This window comes from Mesoplodon densirostris, chromosome 9 (assembly GCF_025265405.1).
Source record: "Mesoplodon densirostris isolate mMesDen1 chromosome 9, mMesDen1 primary haplotype, whole genome shotgun sequence".
NCBI lineage: Eukaryota > Metazoa > Chordata > Mammalia > Artiodactyla > Ziphiidae > Mesoplodon > Mesoplodon densirostris.
The window spans coordinates 107,937,869-107,951,747 of record NC_082669.1 but is presented as its reverse complement, the minus strand read 5'-3'; the positions used below and the strand labels follow the sequence as shown (position 1 = coordinate 107,951,747).

The 13,879-nt window shown below is 63.0% G+C and overlaps 1 protein-coding gene across 5 annotated transcripts in view; it reads right to left on the bottom strand.

The window, feature by feature from the left end:
• Positions 1-2,111: 2,111 nt before the first annotated feature.
• AGAP3 (ArfGAP with GTPase domain, ankyrin repeat and PH domain 3) overlaps positions 2,112-13,879 on the bottom strand; it is a 57,080-nt gene continuing 45,312 nt past the window's right edge. For 3 of the 5 annotated variants that reach the window (XM_060107480.1, XM_060107478.1, XM_060107483.1), the window contains 8 exons: positions 10,743-10,911; positions 7,839-7,958; positions 6,160-6,297; positions 4,380-4,534; positions 4,206-4,296; positions 3,805-4,027; positions 2,954-3,209; positions 2,112-2,799 (listed from right to left, as the gene is read on the bottom strand). In XM_060107480.1, coding sequence (XP_059963463.1) covers positions 2,593-2,799; positions 2,954-3,209; positions 3,805-4,027; positions 4,206-4,296; positions 4,380-4,534; positions 6,160-6,297; positions 7,839-7,958; positions 10,743-10,911 — 1,359 coding nt within the window. In that variant the 3' untranslated portion in view covers positions 2,112-2,592. Of the gene's footprint in view, positions 2,800-2,953; positions 3,210-3,239; positions 3,432-3,804; positions 4,028-4,205; positions 4,297-4,379; positions 4,535-6,159; positions 6,298-7,838; positions 7,959-10,742; positions 10,912-13,879 lie in introns of those variants that run through there. The other 2 variants (XM_060107482.1, XM_060107481.1) reach the window with 2 other exon arrangements.

Genomic DNA, 13,879 nt, shown 5'->3' with positions numbered 1-13,879 from the left:
TGCTGTGGAGGAGGCTTGGGGGTTGGAATTCTGTGAGCAGATTAAGAAACAGCGTTAATGGTGGACGAAGTAAACATACAGACATGAGGCTTCAGGGGCAAGAAACAGAGTAGACCTAGAGGGAAAGGAGACAAGCTGAAGCTGCTTGCCGTTCCCCCACCTTCACAGACGGGCTACCATCCTGTACCAGCTGTGGAGCCAGGCCGCACAGGCATCTGGGGGACAGGGTTACCACAGAAACCAGCTGAAGTCGGTATCATGGTTAACGGGGCTTCCTGGGAAGAAACAGGACCTGCATTGATTTGGGAGGAGAGGCGGAGTAGAACAGAAAAAAAAAATTGGCTGTGAGTGAGGCAAGGTCAGAGAGGGGAGGGAAGTACAGCTCAGTCCAGCCCCCGGCCAGCTTCCTCACCTGCGTCACAGGGCACGTTGCTGCTGTTCCCGATTCCTGGTCTGCAAGCCAGCCGCTGTCTAGTTGCTCACGTCTATTGCCTGCCTCTTGCAGTGAGACTGAGACAGCCCTTCCCTGGCAGCTCTTCTCCTAGTTGGTTCTGGCAACCAAACGGAACGCAGCCTGGAGCTGTGACTGGTCACGAGCAGTGGTGGCACGGTGCCCTGGCTGGGACACACAAGCCAGGGTCCTCTCTATCTTTTGGCTAAATTCCAGCAAGGCTGGAGAATCAGACTGAAAAAATGTAGTCCGGACCAGCCCCATTCCTGATCTAGATCAAGGCCGCCTGCTACCTTTGACTCAGCCACATGGGGAACCTACAGGGTGAGATTCTTTTTAGGAGAGAAGCCAGGCAGAGGTCGAGGATCCCAGGAGCGGTTGTCGTCTTGCTGTCAGGAATCCATGTCCGCAGGTCTAGCAAGGGCTGGAGCCGAGGCCCTCTGGTTCGGCCCCCAGGGAGGGGAAGGGAGGGCGGGGAGGAGAACTGGCAAGACCGAGGCCTTGATCGGCCCTTTTTTCCTGCATTTACCTCTGAAGCCTCCTAAACTATACCAGGCAGCATTCAGCCACCCAAGGGGCTTCTTTTCCTTGGGGAACCTGGAGGTGATTATTGCTAGTATTTTCTGAGCCTAGGAACCCAGTCTCACACACACCCACGGCCCTGTCTCTATTCTGCCCTTATCCTTGTTTAAGCCTCTTGTCAGCCTGGCAAAAGGGGCTGTGGACCAAGACAGTAAAATCTGGTTTCCTCTCTGAATAGCTTTACTTGGTTGGTTTCCCTACACACGGGCAAGGGCCGTGCAGAGCGCCAGCCCGCCACACCCAATGTACAAGGGCCACCAGCAGAGCAGCTCCAGGAATGGGGGAGCAACGGGCTCCCTAGGGAGTGGGGACCCTAACTTAGCAGTTCTCACCCTTCAAGAACAGGAACAGAGGGGTTTCTCCCAGGTTTTCTTTCTAGAATAACTAAGGGATAGTCCGAGGGAAAAGCAGAAGCTCTGGATTCTGCCTCCAATTTGGCCAGGGGTTGGTGGGAGTCAAGGGGGCTGTTCTGCCGTCGGTGACCTCCCCCCTCCCCGCTCCTCAAACGCAAAGCCTGGGGATGAGCTCCCCAGAGACGCACTGCCACTCAACCCATCCCGTCCCCAGAACTCTCCCCGCTGGGCACGGACCCGTGTGGCTCCCTGAACCCCTGGCTGGGGGGCTGGTTCCCAGACACCTAGTTAGGGGGACGGTGCTCCTGCCCTCTCTGTGGGTGAACTCTGGGCAGCACAGCTGTGGTGTGAGGTCGCTGGACAGAATACTGATGACAATGAGGAGGCCAACAGGAAGCCCTTCTGAGGGTGGGGGCGGCAGGGCAGGGGGGAGCAGCAGGAAGCTTCGAGCGGGGAGCACGGAGCTCGTCTCTCCTCCCGGCAGGGTCCACCGCGGTGCTGCTGACAAACCCAACTATGCCCCTGGGCAAGAGAGGGCTGAGAGAAACGCACGTAGGAGGCTGGGGGTTACCTAGCCTCCAGCCTGCCTCCTGGATGGGGGTGGGTGGGTGGATGGGGTACCCTAGAGTACAGCGGAGATGAGAAGACAGGGACAAAGGAGGAGAGAGAGATGAGAGGGGCATTTCGGCAACGGCAGGGAGATGAGAGGGGAGACGAAGGCCACACACACAGTCTGGTTTATTGGCACATCTCACACACACCAAATATGTACACAAACATAAATATTCCAATGTACACATTTACATGGGACTCGCAGGTCACCCCCAGCGTCTGCCCCGCCCAGGCTCCGTTTTAGGAGGTGGCTCCCAGGGGGCCGGCACGAGAAGGCAGGAACCTGGAGGAGGGCGAGGTCCTGCCCCCCTCTCCTCACAGCACCTCCAAAGGGTCCTGTCCCTTCTCAGTGGCACCGGAGGGCAGGGGCCGGACACGTCCGACCCCTCCGCTGCAGCTCCAAGCCCGGCGTCTCCTCGGATCCTTCTGTGGCTCCCGTTTAGTTCTTCCCTTTGACTCTTCCTGTCTCCCTCTCCTTCCTCTATGCATGTCCCTGCTTCTCAGTCTCTGTGTCTTTGTTTCTCCCAGCGCCTGTAGGGAGGTGGGTCCTCATGCCCTGGAGTCCTTGTGGCCCCTCTGCCCTCTTCCTGGGCCTTACAGGAGACTAGGGCTTCGGTGCAGCTCACTGGAGGTGCTAGTGCCGTTGGCAGGCTCTCTGCTGGGGGTCGGGGCTCGGCTGCAGCCCTCCCCGGGGCAGCCATGCTGGATCAGGATGTCTGCGCACTCCTGGCTGCCGGCCCGGCGAGCATAGGCCAGCGGGGTCAGGCCCCGGGCGTCCCGGCTCCTGACGTCCACCCCGTACTGCAGAAGAAAGCACAGTGTCCACGGTTGGTGGGACACGGCGGGAAAGGTGTGGGCTCCCGGGGAGAAAACAGAGAGGCGGCTCTCAGAGGGCTGGGGTGAGAAGGCCGTCAGGGAGGTCAGGGGCACCTGCGGGGCGGGAGCCCCGACTCACCCAGATGAGCAGCTGCGTGAAGACGACGTTGGCCATGGCGCTGGAGAGATGCAGGGCCGTCCGCCCGTCCCCGTCCCCGTAGGTCTCGTTCACCTCTTCCTTGGACCCGTGGGCCAGGAGCATCACCAGCAGCCGCAGGTCGTCTTCCACCACCGCTCGGAGCAGCTGCTGCCCCAGCGGCACGTCCGAGCTGGGCAGCGGGGCCAGGAAGAGCTTCTGCTCGTACTTGGCCCGGATCCAACGCTCCTTCTCCTCTCTGCGAGCACAGGAAGGGCCGGGCCGGGGGTCAGCGGGGCGAGGGGGCAGCAGGGAGAGAGAGTGTCGGCGCAGAGGCGAGCCTGAGGGACCCGGGGGGCTCAGGGGGCAGCGGGCGGTGCAGAGGGTGTGGAAGAAGTGGAAGAGAACTCCGGGGGAGGCCCCTGGGGGCCGAGAGGGCAGGAAGATTCCCGGCAGGGCTCGGGTGGCAGCTTATCTGGCCCTGCAGGAACAAAGGAGACGGGGGCCTGCACTGGGGGCCCATGCACGACCCTATCTACCACCCATTCTCCCCATCTCAGAGCTCAGGCCGTGGCCTTCGCGCTACAGAGCGATAGGGCCCTGCGCATGCGCCTCCCGCTGGCCCCCTGACCTGCTGATAACACTGAGAAAGGGCCCGTTGTTGTGAGGCGCTGAGTGACAGGAGGGGGAGGGGCACCCCCAGGGGCCCCCTGCCAAGCAGAGCGACGGCGGGGGTTTTAATGAACCCTTCCAGCCCTGTCACAGCTGCCCGGCCCCACCCCCAGTCCTCCCCACTGGGCAGGAGCGCCCACGTACCCTCCCTTGCCGGCCAGTGCCAGGGCCCCCGCCCTCACCTGCAGGCGTCGGGCCCTGGCTTCGCGTAGCCATCCAGGGCCCCCTCCCAGACACTGTTGGCCAGGGCATTGCCCATCGCGGTCATGACGGCCAGCAGCTCAGGTGGCCAGTCATCGAGGTCGAGGGAGCGGACCCGGGACAGGTGAGCCCCCAGATGCCGGTGGGTCCCCGAGCACTCGATGCACATCAGGGCGCCCAGGTTCAGGCTGGCCCAGTCTGGATCTAGGTGCGGAGAGGAAGCACGATGAAGCCCACGGGCAACCAGAGCGAGACCACCAGGAAAGTCCTCCCCGCCGCTGTTCTCAGCCTACGAGAAGCCTCTTGCAGAGCTTCCTCCGCGAAGCTGGTCGCGCTTTCTCTAAGCCCCCCGCCAGCCCGGCCCCGCCAGCCCGGCACTCACTGGGGGCATCGCAGTCGATACAGAAGCTGTTGCCGCGAACGGTGCGCACGGCCTGCACAGCCAGAGCTGCGTTCTGGTTCCCCGGTCGAGTCTGCCTCGGGGGGAGAGGCAGGGGTGGCCGGTCAGCCGCGAGGCCCACCTGGGAGCCCACCCCACCCGGGCCTCCGGGCCAACCTTGTCCTTGGCGCTGCGGCAGCCCTGCAGGCTGGCGAGGATCTGGGCCTGCACGCTCTGCACCCACAGCTCCCGCTCCTCCGCCGTCGCGGCCTCGAAGTGCCACGTCTGGCCGGTGAGGGACACCACCACAAACTCGAACGACGCCTCAGCCTCTGTGGGCACAGGGACACGCGCCGGCGTGAGGGCAGAGGGCCCCCGCTGGCATGCACGTGCAGGGACGTGCCACCCCAGCCTCGAGGACCACTCTCCAGGCAGAGCGCCGTGTGGGGCCCCCAGACCTCCGTCCTAGCCACCTGCGGAGCCTGGGAGAAGAAGGTGGGCAAGCGAGGGTCTGGCATCCCTGGCACTGCTGGGAGCGGGTCTGGAAGGCAGAGCTGAGTGTCTGGAGGATGCGACGGGGGTGCTGGGCGGGGGCGGGCACCATCCGTACACGCCAGCTGCAGCCGCCTCATTGTGCAGCTCATTAAACCCAATATCCCTGACGGCGTCAGCGTGGGGCTCCCGGGAGCCGGGCCCCTCCCCCGCTACCCTGGCACAGGCAGGCAGGGAGGGCAAGGGGCTGGGGAGAGGAGGAGAGGTTTCCTCCACAGACGAGCTCGGATGTGCGAGCAGATAGGAACCTGAGGACATCTGCAGGGACAGACACTTCCCAAGCAGTGTGGTGAGGCTGCTCCCAGCTCCGCTCCCCCAGGCCCCCCAGGAGACAGCCACGTGGATCTCCTTCCCGAGGGTCACCGCCCCGTGGGTGAACAGTTCCTAACAAGCAGTGCGGGTGTGTCGTGTGGCTGGAGAGACAGGTGCCTGTAAGGAGGCCCAAGTGAGACCACACGTCCTGCCAGGGCAGCCTCCCGCCCCAGTGACACTGACCATGCCCTCCCCGCCCCCCTGCCAAGGGAAGGCCTCCTGGCGGGCTCCTGCTCTAAGGCGCCCTTAACGGAACTGTCTTCGTAGAGAAACTGGTACCTTTCTTTCCCCAGGCTCCACCATTCCACCTCACCTTGCTGCCAACCATCTTTGAACTACATGACGGTGACCGTCTGGGGGGTTCAGTTCCCTGGTACAGGTGCACCCCGTGCCGTGAGCGCTGAGCACCCCTGTATCACTGGTTGGCTGGGAAAGGTGGCTCCTTCCCTTAGAGATGATCTCCCCCACCTAGCCACGCCCCTAACCCTGACCATCAGAGTAGAAACCAGCAACTGTGCATCAACATAGGTCCACCTTGTTTAGGAGCAAAGACACTCCAACCACTGAGAAGAGGCGCATTTTGAAGATACTCTGGGGAAAATCAGAGAAGCAGCACTATGATTAATAAGGAATTACGAAAAAGGACCTATGGAAAAAGACCTGAGGAGCTGGAATTCCTCAGCCTAAAGAAGACTAAGGAGAGGCTCAGCCAAACACACACGCGTATGAAGCACCTATTTTGCGCCCAGCGCTGCTTAAACTCAACGGGTGATACAAGAGACACAGAAAACATAGGTCCTGCCCACACCACCCTGGAAGAGCTGCGGGAGTAGGAGCTTGCTGTCTTTTACCTTCTGTAAGAATAAAAGAAGTAAGCTCACGTTTCCACAGGAAGGGTTTAAGTTAGGCAGAAGAAAGCTTTTCTAAGATACCAGGTTGAGATGACCCAAAGTGGTGGAGCTGCTTTTACTGGAAATTATTATTAGAAAGTGCTTAGCCTAATACAGAAGAAAGGGTGCGACTCTTCAGGCACTATCCCCAAGTCCCGCTGCCCACCTCCTGTGCCCCGGTTTCCCTTGGGGGTCCCCCTAACCTTCAGCAGCACTGCTGGGGCCGTCTGGTCGGGGGGTCCCGGTGCTCTTTTTCCTCCGGTGCTTCTTCCGGTTGGAGTGGGGAGATGGGGGAGGCTCCAGCTTGGGGCTGGAACTGAGCACCTCAGCTGGGCCACTGGCTGGTGAGGGAGAGGTGGAGAGTGTGGGGAGAGGGGAGGGGGCCAGTACAGGCCCTGCCCGGGGTGCTGGGGGCTCCACCCTGAACTGCAGCTGGGTGGCCGACCGGGGCAGGGGGAAGGGGGGGCACTCCCGGCCCTGTCCGCACCCCGGGAGGGGTCTGCCCACCGAGTCCCGACCCCAAGGCGCCCCCGGCCTTGGAGGAAGGGAGGGTGGAGAGGAGTGGGTAGGAACTGCAGGCAGGGCAGGGTGGAGGTGAGCAGGGAACCGGCTTCTGCAGCCTGGAGGGCGGGAGGCGCTGGCTCATGGGGGGCTGGAGACCCAGCAGCTCGGCACCAAATTTATCCTCAATCACACTCCCCGCTCCTCACAATTAATAGCAGAATTAGAAACAATCAGGGAGCTGCCTAATTACTGTCAATTAGAGCGCGCTAATCAAGCTCCCGTCTCCCACACCCCGCCCCGCGCTCACCACTAAATGTCAAACTTCATTAGAGGCAGACACGCGCCCTCCCTCCCTGCCTTCCGCCTGCCAGACTCAACAGAGGGGCCCCACCAAGGCCAGCACAGGCCGCAGGACGGTGACCCGGGAAGGGCCCCCGGCTGCCCTCTTGGGCCTCCACACCCAGGAGGCCTGGGCCGGGCCAGGCCGGGCAGGTACCGCAGACCCGGGGCCGTGGGCGCCCAGCTGCTTCCTGCTGTCAGAGCTCAGGCCGGGCTGGCGCTTCTGCTGGGATGCGGGCCTGGGCAGGGTCTCTGGGAGGCAAGTCGGGGGAGGAGAGCTAAAGCGCTGCTGCCCAGCAGGAGGGACGCGGGAGCAGCAGGTATGCCCGGTCCCCAGGGAGTCTCCTCCCTCTCACATCCTCACTTAGGAGAGGAGGGCAGGGCTGCACCCATTTGCCTCTAGCCTTCAGGACTGCTGATGGATGTGGGGCTACGGGTGAGTGAGGAGAGCGCGTGGAGGTGCTCACTGAAGAGGCGGGGGAAGACGAGGCACAGACACTGACTTAGGGAAGAAGACGACGACGAGGCCAAGGAGAGCAGGCGGGGGTGGGAAGGGAGAGTTCTCGACCACCCAGACTGGGTGGGGCCTCAGCCTATCCAGGGGCAGCGCGGGGGAGAAAGCACCTCTCCGGACAGCTCCCTGATCCTGTCTGCGGGGACCCCTCTCCACGCGGGCTAGCTGCCGCCTTCGGAACGTGTTTCAAGCCCCCAGCCTCCGACCTCCCCACTCAGCCGCTCCCCCGCACCCCCCCCCCCCCCGCGGAGAGGCTGATGAGCTGGCGGTGCAGGGGGCTGATGGGGATGCGACGCCGCCAGCGCTGCCTGGGGACCGCGGTGGGCGGGCAGGGAGCTGCAGAGGGAGGGTCTCTAGCGCCAGCCGCGGGGCGGGCCTGGGGACAGCACAGGGCAGCCACCCCAACTCCATGCCCCAGGCGTGGCACGGGCTCTGCCACAAGCCCTGGAGGGCTCCGCCGCGCCGCCTTGCCCATCTCGGCCTCCCCGGCTGCCCTCCTCTGCGGTTTCACCGGGTCCTGCATACCTGGGGGCAGGGCAGCAGCCTCCCTCCACTGGTCGGCGCTGGAAACAGAGCAGGAGCGCTGGTGCCGCCCCTCTGGGCGCGGGCCGGCCCAGGCTGGGCTGCTGGCCGAGTGGGGGGCACCTGGGGGGCGGGAAGGGTCAAACTGGGAGGGGAGGCCGGGGGAAGGGCACCCATAGACTTTCCTGAAAGTACAGCTACGGGCAGAGCTTGAGAAATCCCAGCAGGATACTGACCCAGGATGAGGGGCTCCTGGATTCACCAGGACCGGGCCAGGATCACTGGAGAACCGGAGGCCTCCCGTGGCCCAGACTTCACAACCCCCCTGTCTCCATAAACACCAGGGTCCACGCCTGTGTCCCCCCTCCCTGTGATCAGGAGCCAGAAGTTGGGTGAGTGCAACAGTCCCCCCATCACTGCCAAGCTGTTTCCCCGCTATCCCAGCCCCCGCCCCTCCTGGCCAGGCCCCGAACCCCGTTCCAGGCCACGTATGCCATTTGCTGTGCCATTCTTTGCTGCCATTCTGACGAGGAATAAGTGTATCAAATTCAAGTAATTATGTCTAATTAGTATTAGTAATTATCCTCTGGGGCTGGAGAAAATTAATCTTTCGTTTCCCATCGGGGAAGAACAGCAGAGCCAGGGGAACCGAAGGCTGCAGGAGTGCCAAGCCCAGGGCGGCGGGGCCGGCAGTGCGCGCCCTCCCCGGGCCCGAGTCACCCGTGAGGAGATGGTGGCAACGGCCTCAGGGCCGGCCGCGGACAGCGACACTGCCCTCTCACCTCAGCCGACCTGAGACAGGGTGGGGCCTGAGGCCAGAAGGCCACGGCTGAGGGAGGTCTGCACTGAAAGCTGGGCAGCTGGCCGGGGCCCGGCGTTAGTGACAGGCAGAGACGGGCCCTGAAGCTGAACAAGCCCGAGGGAGGGGCGAGCGGCTGACACCAGGCCCCGGACCAGCCCCGCAAGCACGAGGGTCAAGTTTCTGGAATCCAAGGGACAGGAAGATGTGCGCGGAAGCCACTAGAAGGTAAAGGCACAGGCCAGACGTCCCTGACGCTCGCTCCGGGGACAGCACGAGACTGAATGGTGGGGGCGGGTTTTGTGGTTCTCTTGTACCTGTCATAACACCCCAGGCAGGACCAGACTCACAGTTAAGTGCTCGTTAACATACGCGTGGCACCGTGCCAGCCCCTCCCACCCTGCCTAACAGGTCCCTGCAAACTCAGCCCTTCTTGGGGGTCCCCCTGCACCGACCCCCATCAGGAAACCTTCCAGGGGAGCAGCCTCGGGTCTTAACTTCTCAGATGCTGTGCTTCTCGCCACCCCTCACCCGCTTCCATCTCCCCCCGGGTTCCAGATCTTATTCCCCCCTCCCCCCAGCCCCACCCAAAGACATCACAGGCCCAAGTTCCTCCCCAAGCCCCCCAACCCAAAACCCCGAGGGAGGGCAAGCGCTTTCCCTTTTCTTTGTTAATTCTCCCCTCATTACGTCTGCAACCCCACAATCAGTGTGCACTGTAATTGTCGAATTTGATGCTAATGATTAATGAATTAAACATGGAGCCATCAATTAGTCCTCGGAGAATAATTCTGCATAAAGCAGCGGATAATGTAATTACAGTAACAAAGATAATGAGATGTTAACATCGCCCGGTGAGCGGAGACATGTGCGAGTGTGTGCGAGGTCGGTGTGCGGCGGAGGGGACGCGGCTCGGGTGGCGCCTGGCCATGTGTTCCGGGGACGGCGGCGAGCGTTTGCGGGTACTGGCAGTTACGTGGGTGAGTGTGCCGCGCACCCCCTTCTCCACGCGCCACTTCCGCTCCCCAGGTGAAGGTCTTCAGGGACGGGGATGTGACAGGACAGAGTGTCTTAGGGCTTCCCTCCCTCTGAGGGAACAGCTAGCTTTCCCCTTGCTGCCTGCCTGCAACGGAAGGCTCCCCCTCCATGCCCCCTCTGGTGTCATGTGAGAAACCCCAAGCCCGTCCACAGGCAGCTCCGGGAGGTCCCCAGCCCCGCCCCGCGCAGAACAACCAGGACCCGCCTCCCGCCCCCAAGTGCAGCCCCACCCGCGGGTCTCTGTCTAGTTCAAGGGCTTAGAGGACAGAACATAGCTTCCCAAGTCAGGCACGCGCAGGTTCAAACCCAGCTCCACCACTTCCTGTGGGATTTTACAGACAAGTTATTTAACCTCTCCGAACCTTTGTTTCCTCTTCCACACAACATGGGGAGGATAGTCTCGACTTCAGGTCTACTGCAGCCGGCACCCCTCCACCAGCGGGGTCGGTGCCCGCCACCTGCCCCTCGCAGCGCCTCCAGACTGGGGGGCAGCGGTGAGGGCGGGGTGCCGGCCTCTCGGGGCCCGGAGCGCGCTCAGGAGGCGCCACCTCTTCTGGACACGGGGCTGAGTCCGCTCGGCCTCCAGCTTCTCTCTAAACTCAGTCTTCTCTGAGCAAAGACCCCCCCCGCCTCTCACTGCAGACCTGAGGACGGTGACCAGGTTCGCCCCAGGCAGCTCTGTCCCCTCCCTGCCTGTCCCGCACACTTGACTGAGATGTGGCCCTGGTGCCAGAGGGCCCATGTCCCCACCATCACCTGCCTCGGCTCCAGACGCCGATGCCACCTGTCAGCACGAGGCTATCTGTCCCCATTCTGATCTGCCAGGCGGTCCACTGGCCGCCACCTCTACTAACCTCACGAGGGCAGCGTTTTGGCAACTGTGCTTGGCTGAGCTGATCCTGAAGCAAGACACCGGGTGGCCGGCGTGTTTGGAGCCCCGAGGACCTGGCTGGGGAGGGGCGCAGCCCCACACGCCTCCCTTCCGGGCCCCGTCGCGGCGCGCCCCACCCTCCCAGACAGATGGGGCCACGGCAGCCACACGCCCCCTCCCACCTCAGCAGCCCCCTCACCTGTTCCCCCACCCAGCTGCGCGCTACTCCGCTCCAAGGCCAACCCGTTGGCCCGGGGGCTGGCGCCAGGGGCCGTGGCCGGCGTGGCTCGGGGCAGGCGCTTCCCTGGCACTTTGACCGTGGTCCGCAGCAGGTCAATCTCCTTGCCGTGGATGTTCTGCATGTAATCCTAAGGCCACGTGGACAAGACAGAGGAAGACTCGTTAGGACAGGTCACTCTTCGGCAGCACCTCACCTCTGACCCTCCCAGCTCCTGGGTCTCTCCCCCGTGCTGCTGGCGGGGGAGGAGGGGGACAGCCCAAGTTCTGTGGCGCGCACAGCACACCTCCAAGGCTGCCGCGTGCGGCTCGGTGCGGGGCTCAGCCGGGAGCGGGGCAGGGGCGACAGGGTCGAGAGCCAAGAGCTGGGGCTCGGGGCTCCTTTAGAGAAGGCGGCTCAGGAGGCAACGCAAAGGAGGCCAAGTACTGAATAAACCAAGATGGGATTTAGGGAGAGAGGGCATGTGGCCGAGGAGAGGAGCTGACAGGCTCCACGGGATATGGACGACTGGGTTGCCCCGGGCCCCGGTTGGCTGGTCACCAAGGACTTCAGCCATATTTTCAGAAGCTCCCACCACGACCTGGGACTTTGAGAACTTACAAAGCCTAGAGCAGCCCCCAGTCCTTAGAATGGCACCTGACGATAAATATCTGTTAAACAGTTAAAGGGAAGCCTTTGGTTCTTTTCGCTGTTCTTACGGATACTGAACAAGTCCACAGTTCCACAGATACGGGTGAGCATCCCAGCGGCAGGAACAGTAACCACCACTGACAACGTCACGTCGCCCACCCGGCCACGTGCCAGGCGTCCACTGAGCCACAGCTGTGTATCGCGTCTACATTTCATACACCGCCTCACAGGATCGTCACGACAACCAGGACGGTGTTACTGCGCCCACTTTGCGGGTGAAGGAACTGAGACTTACAAAGGTTAACCTGTCCCAGGTCACACAATCAGGTGACACAGCCAGATTCAAGCCCAGGCTTTCTGGGTTCCCAAGGCTCTGCACGGAAGGCAAACTTCCTCCTCGGCCCAGGAGCAAACCCTGCCTTCAAGTCAGTACCGACAGGGCCCTGAAGTGGATGAGCGGGGAGGGACCCTGAGGGTGGGAGCCGCTGGGTGCTGAGCCCCACCGTCCGCTGTCTCGACCTCGGCCTGGGACCGCCCCACCCCAGGGAGTGGCACCTGGAGGGGCCGGGGGGCGCGGGAGGCGGGTGACGTAGAGCACAGCCCTGCTCGCCCTCTGGCTGCCTGCCTGCCTGCCTGCCTGCCGTAAAGCCCGCCCGGCCTGGGCCCTGCTCTCCCTGCTGCTCTGATGTCTCCTTCCAGGCTGCTGACTCCTGCTTCCCTGCCCCTGGCACCAGCGAGTTCTGGGGCAGTTCTCAGCAAATGTCCTCCACAAAATGTGGCAAAAGCTCCTTCCCGGGGGCACAAGCTGGTGCCAGAATTCCACCGATCAGACTCGGGATGGGGGCCTCTCCTCCCTCAAGAGAGCCTCTGGGATGTTCTGCATCCAGGGCGCTTCCCTGAGCGTCTGGCTCGACAGAGTCTTCGTGTCCTTCCAGGCCCCAACCCTCTCACCCTACCCACTTGGAGCATCACTCCTGGTCACCCAGGTGTTCTCCTATCTTCTCAACTTTTAGCTTCAGGGAAAAGGGACAATGTCCTCTGCTTAAAAGAGCCGATGGGGACTGCTGCCTGTTGGGAAGCAGGGCCAGGGCGGGCTGGCGAGGTGCTCGGGGGCTGCCCTCACTCTGTGCGTGAGCAAGAGGACATCCAGTAGAAAGGGGTCACCTGGCCCTAAGGAGCCAAGCGAACGTGGGAGTTTCCCGTTAGGAAGAGAAGGGAGAACAAGGAAGCAGAGAGCACCCAGCACCAGCCCTGCTCCTGCACTGCTGCGTCGGGCTGGAATTCACCGCAGGGCGGGTCATCAGGGGACCAGCGTGAGGGCCAGTGGCAGGAGTCGCAGAAGGACCGTGGGGAGGACGGGGCATCGCTGATGCTAGCACGCTGGCCTCACCAGTCAGGCCCGCCTCCCGGAGGCCTGGCCAGGCCTGTACTCACTCTTTATTCTCCAAGCAGCTCTGACACCTTCACAGGCAGATGGCTCTTCAGAAAGCCAGCAAGGGCATAGCCAGCCGGAGGGGAGGAGCTCCTTGCCCTGCAGCTTTGCGCTGCGTCCGTGCCCTCCCGCCACCACCTAGTCCTGTGTGAGGGACAGTGCCAGGTGCCTGGCCTCAGGCACCCTCCACTTCGAGGGGGTCTGCCTCATGTCTCAGAAGCACAGAACAACATCACCGAGAAGTCGGTGAGGGTGGGCTCCACCCACGGGAGGGCCCTCTCCCCTCCGACGACCTCTCACCCCCACGCTGCTGAGTGCTGACAGGGCTCCGTCCCCCTGGTCCCTTCTCCAGCAAACTTGGCCCGCCCCACCCAGTGGCCGCTGGCCCTTTGGTCTTGCTCTCGGCCCAGCACCCAGCGTGTGACTCCACCCTCCTGGCCCGACAGCCCACCCACTCGGCTTCCGCACGCACCCAGGACCCTGCACACAGTCACATCTTAGCTCAGCGGCTCCAGACGACTGTCAACAGCTGGCCGGGCCGAAGGCACAGCTGCAGTCCCTTTCCTGGGGGAGGGGCTTGGGCTGCTCTAGTTCACAAGGAGGTCACAGCAGCTGCAACAGTTTTCAGGGCCCACGACAGCCCTGGGATAACCAGGCTGGGACACGGCGGGAGAAGCTGACCCCAGGCCAAGAAAAAGAGCCACACGGAGGGACCCTGTTCAGAGCCAAGGAGCCAGCAACCAACGTAAGGGGAAAGCAGCGGCCCTCAGCATCTCCGACCACCCCGGACGGGCACTGGTTGCTCGGGGGGTGTGGGGAGCAGGCCAGCACCCGGCCAGCTGCAGGCCCGGGCCCAGAGGCGGAGCCCGGCCCCAAGGAGAGTGCGGCAGGAGCTCAAAAGGCAGCAGTAGGGACGGGGCGTCCGGGGCAAAGCAACAGCGTTTCCCTCCGTCAGCAGAACGGGGGGCTCGGCAGTGGCCGTGGGAGCGGCTGCTCGGGAGAGCGGTCACCGCGGCTGCCTTTATTACCCACCATC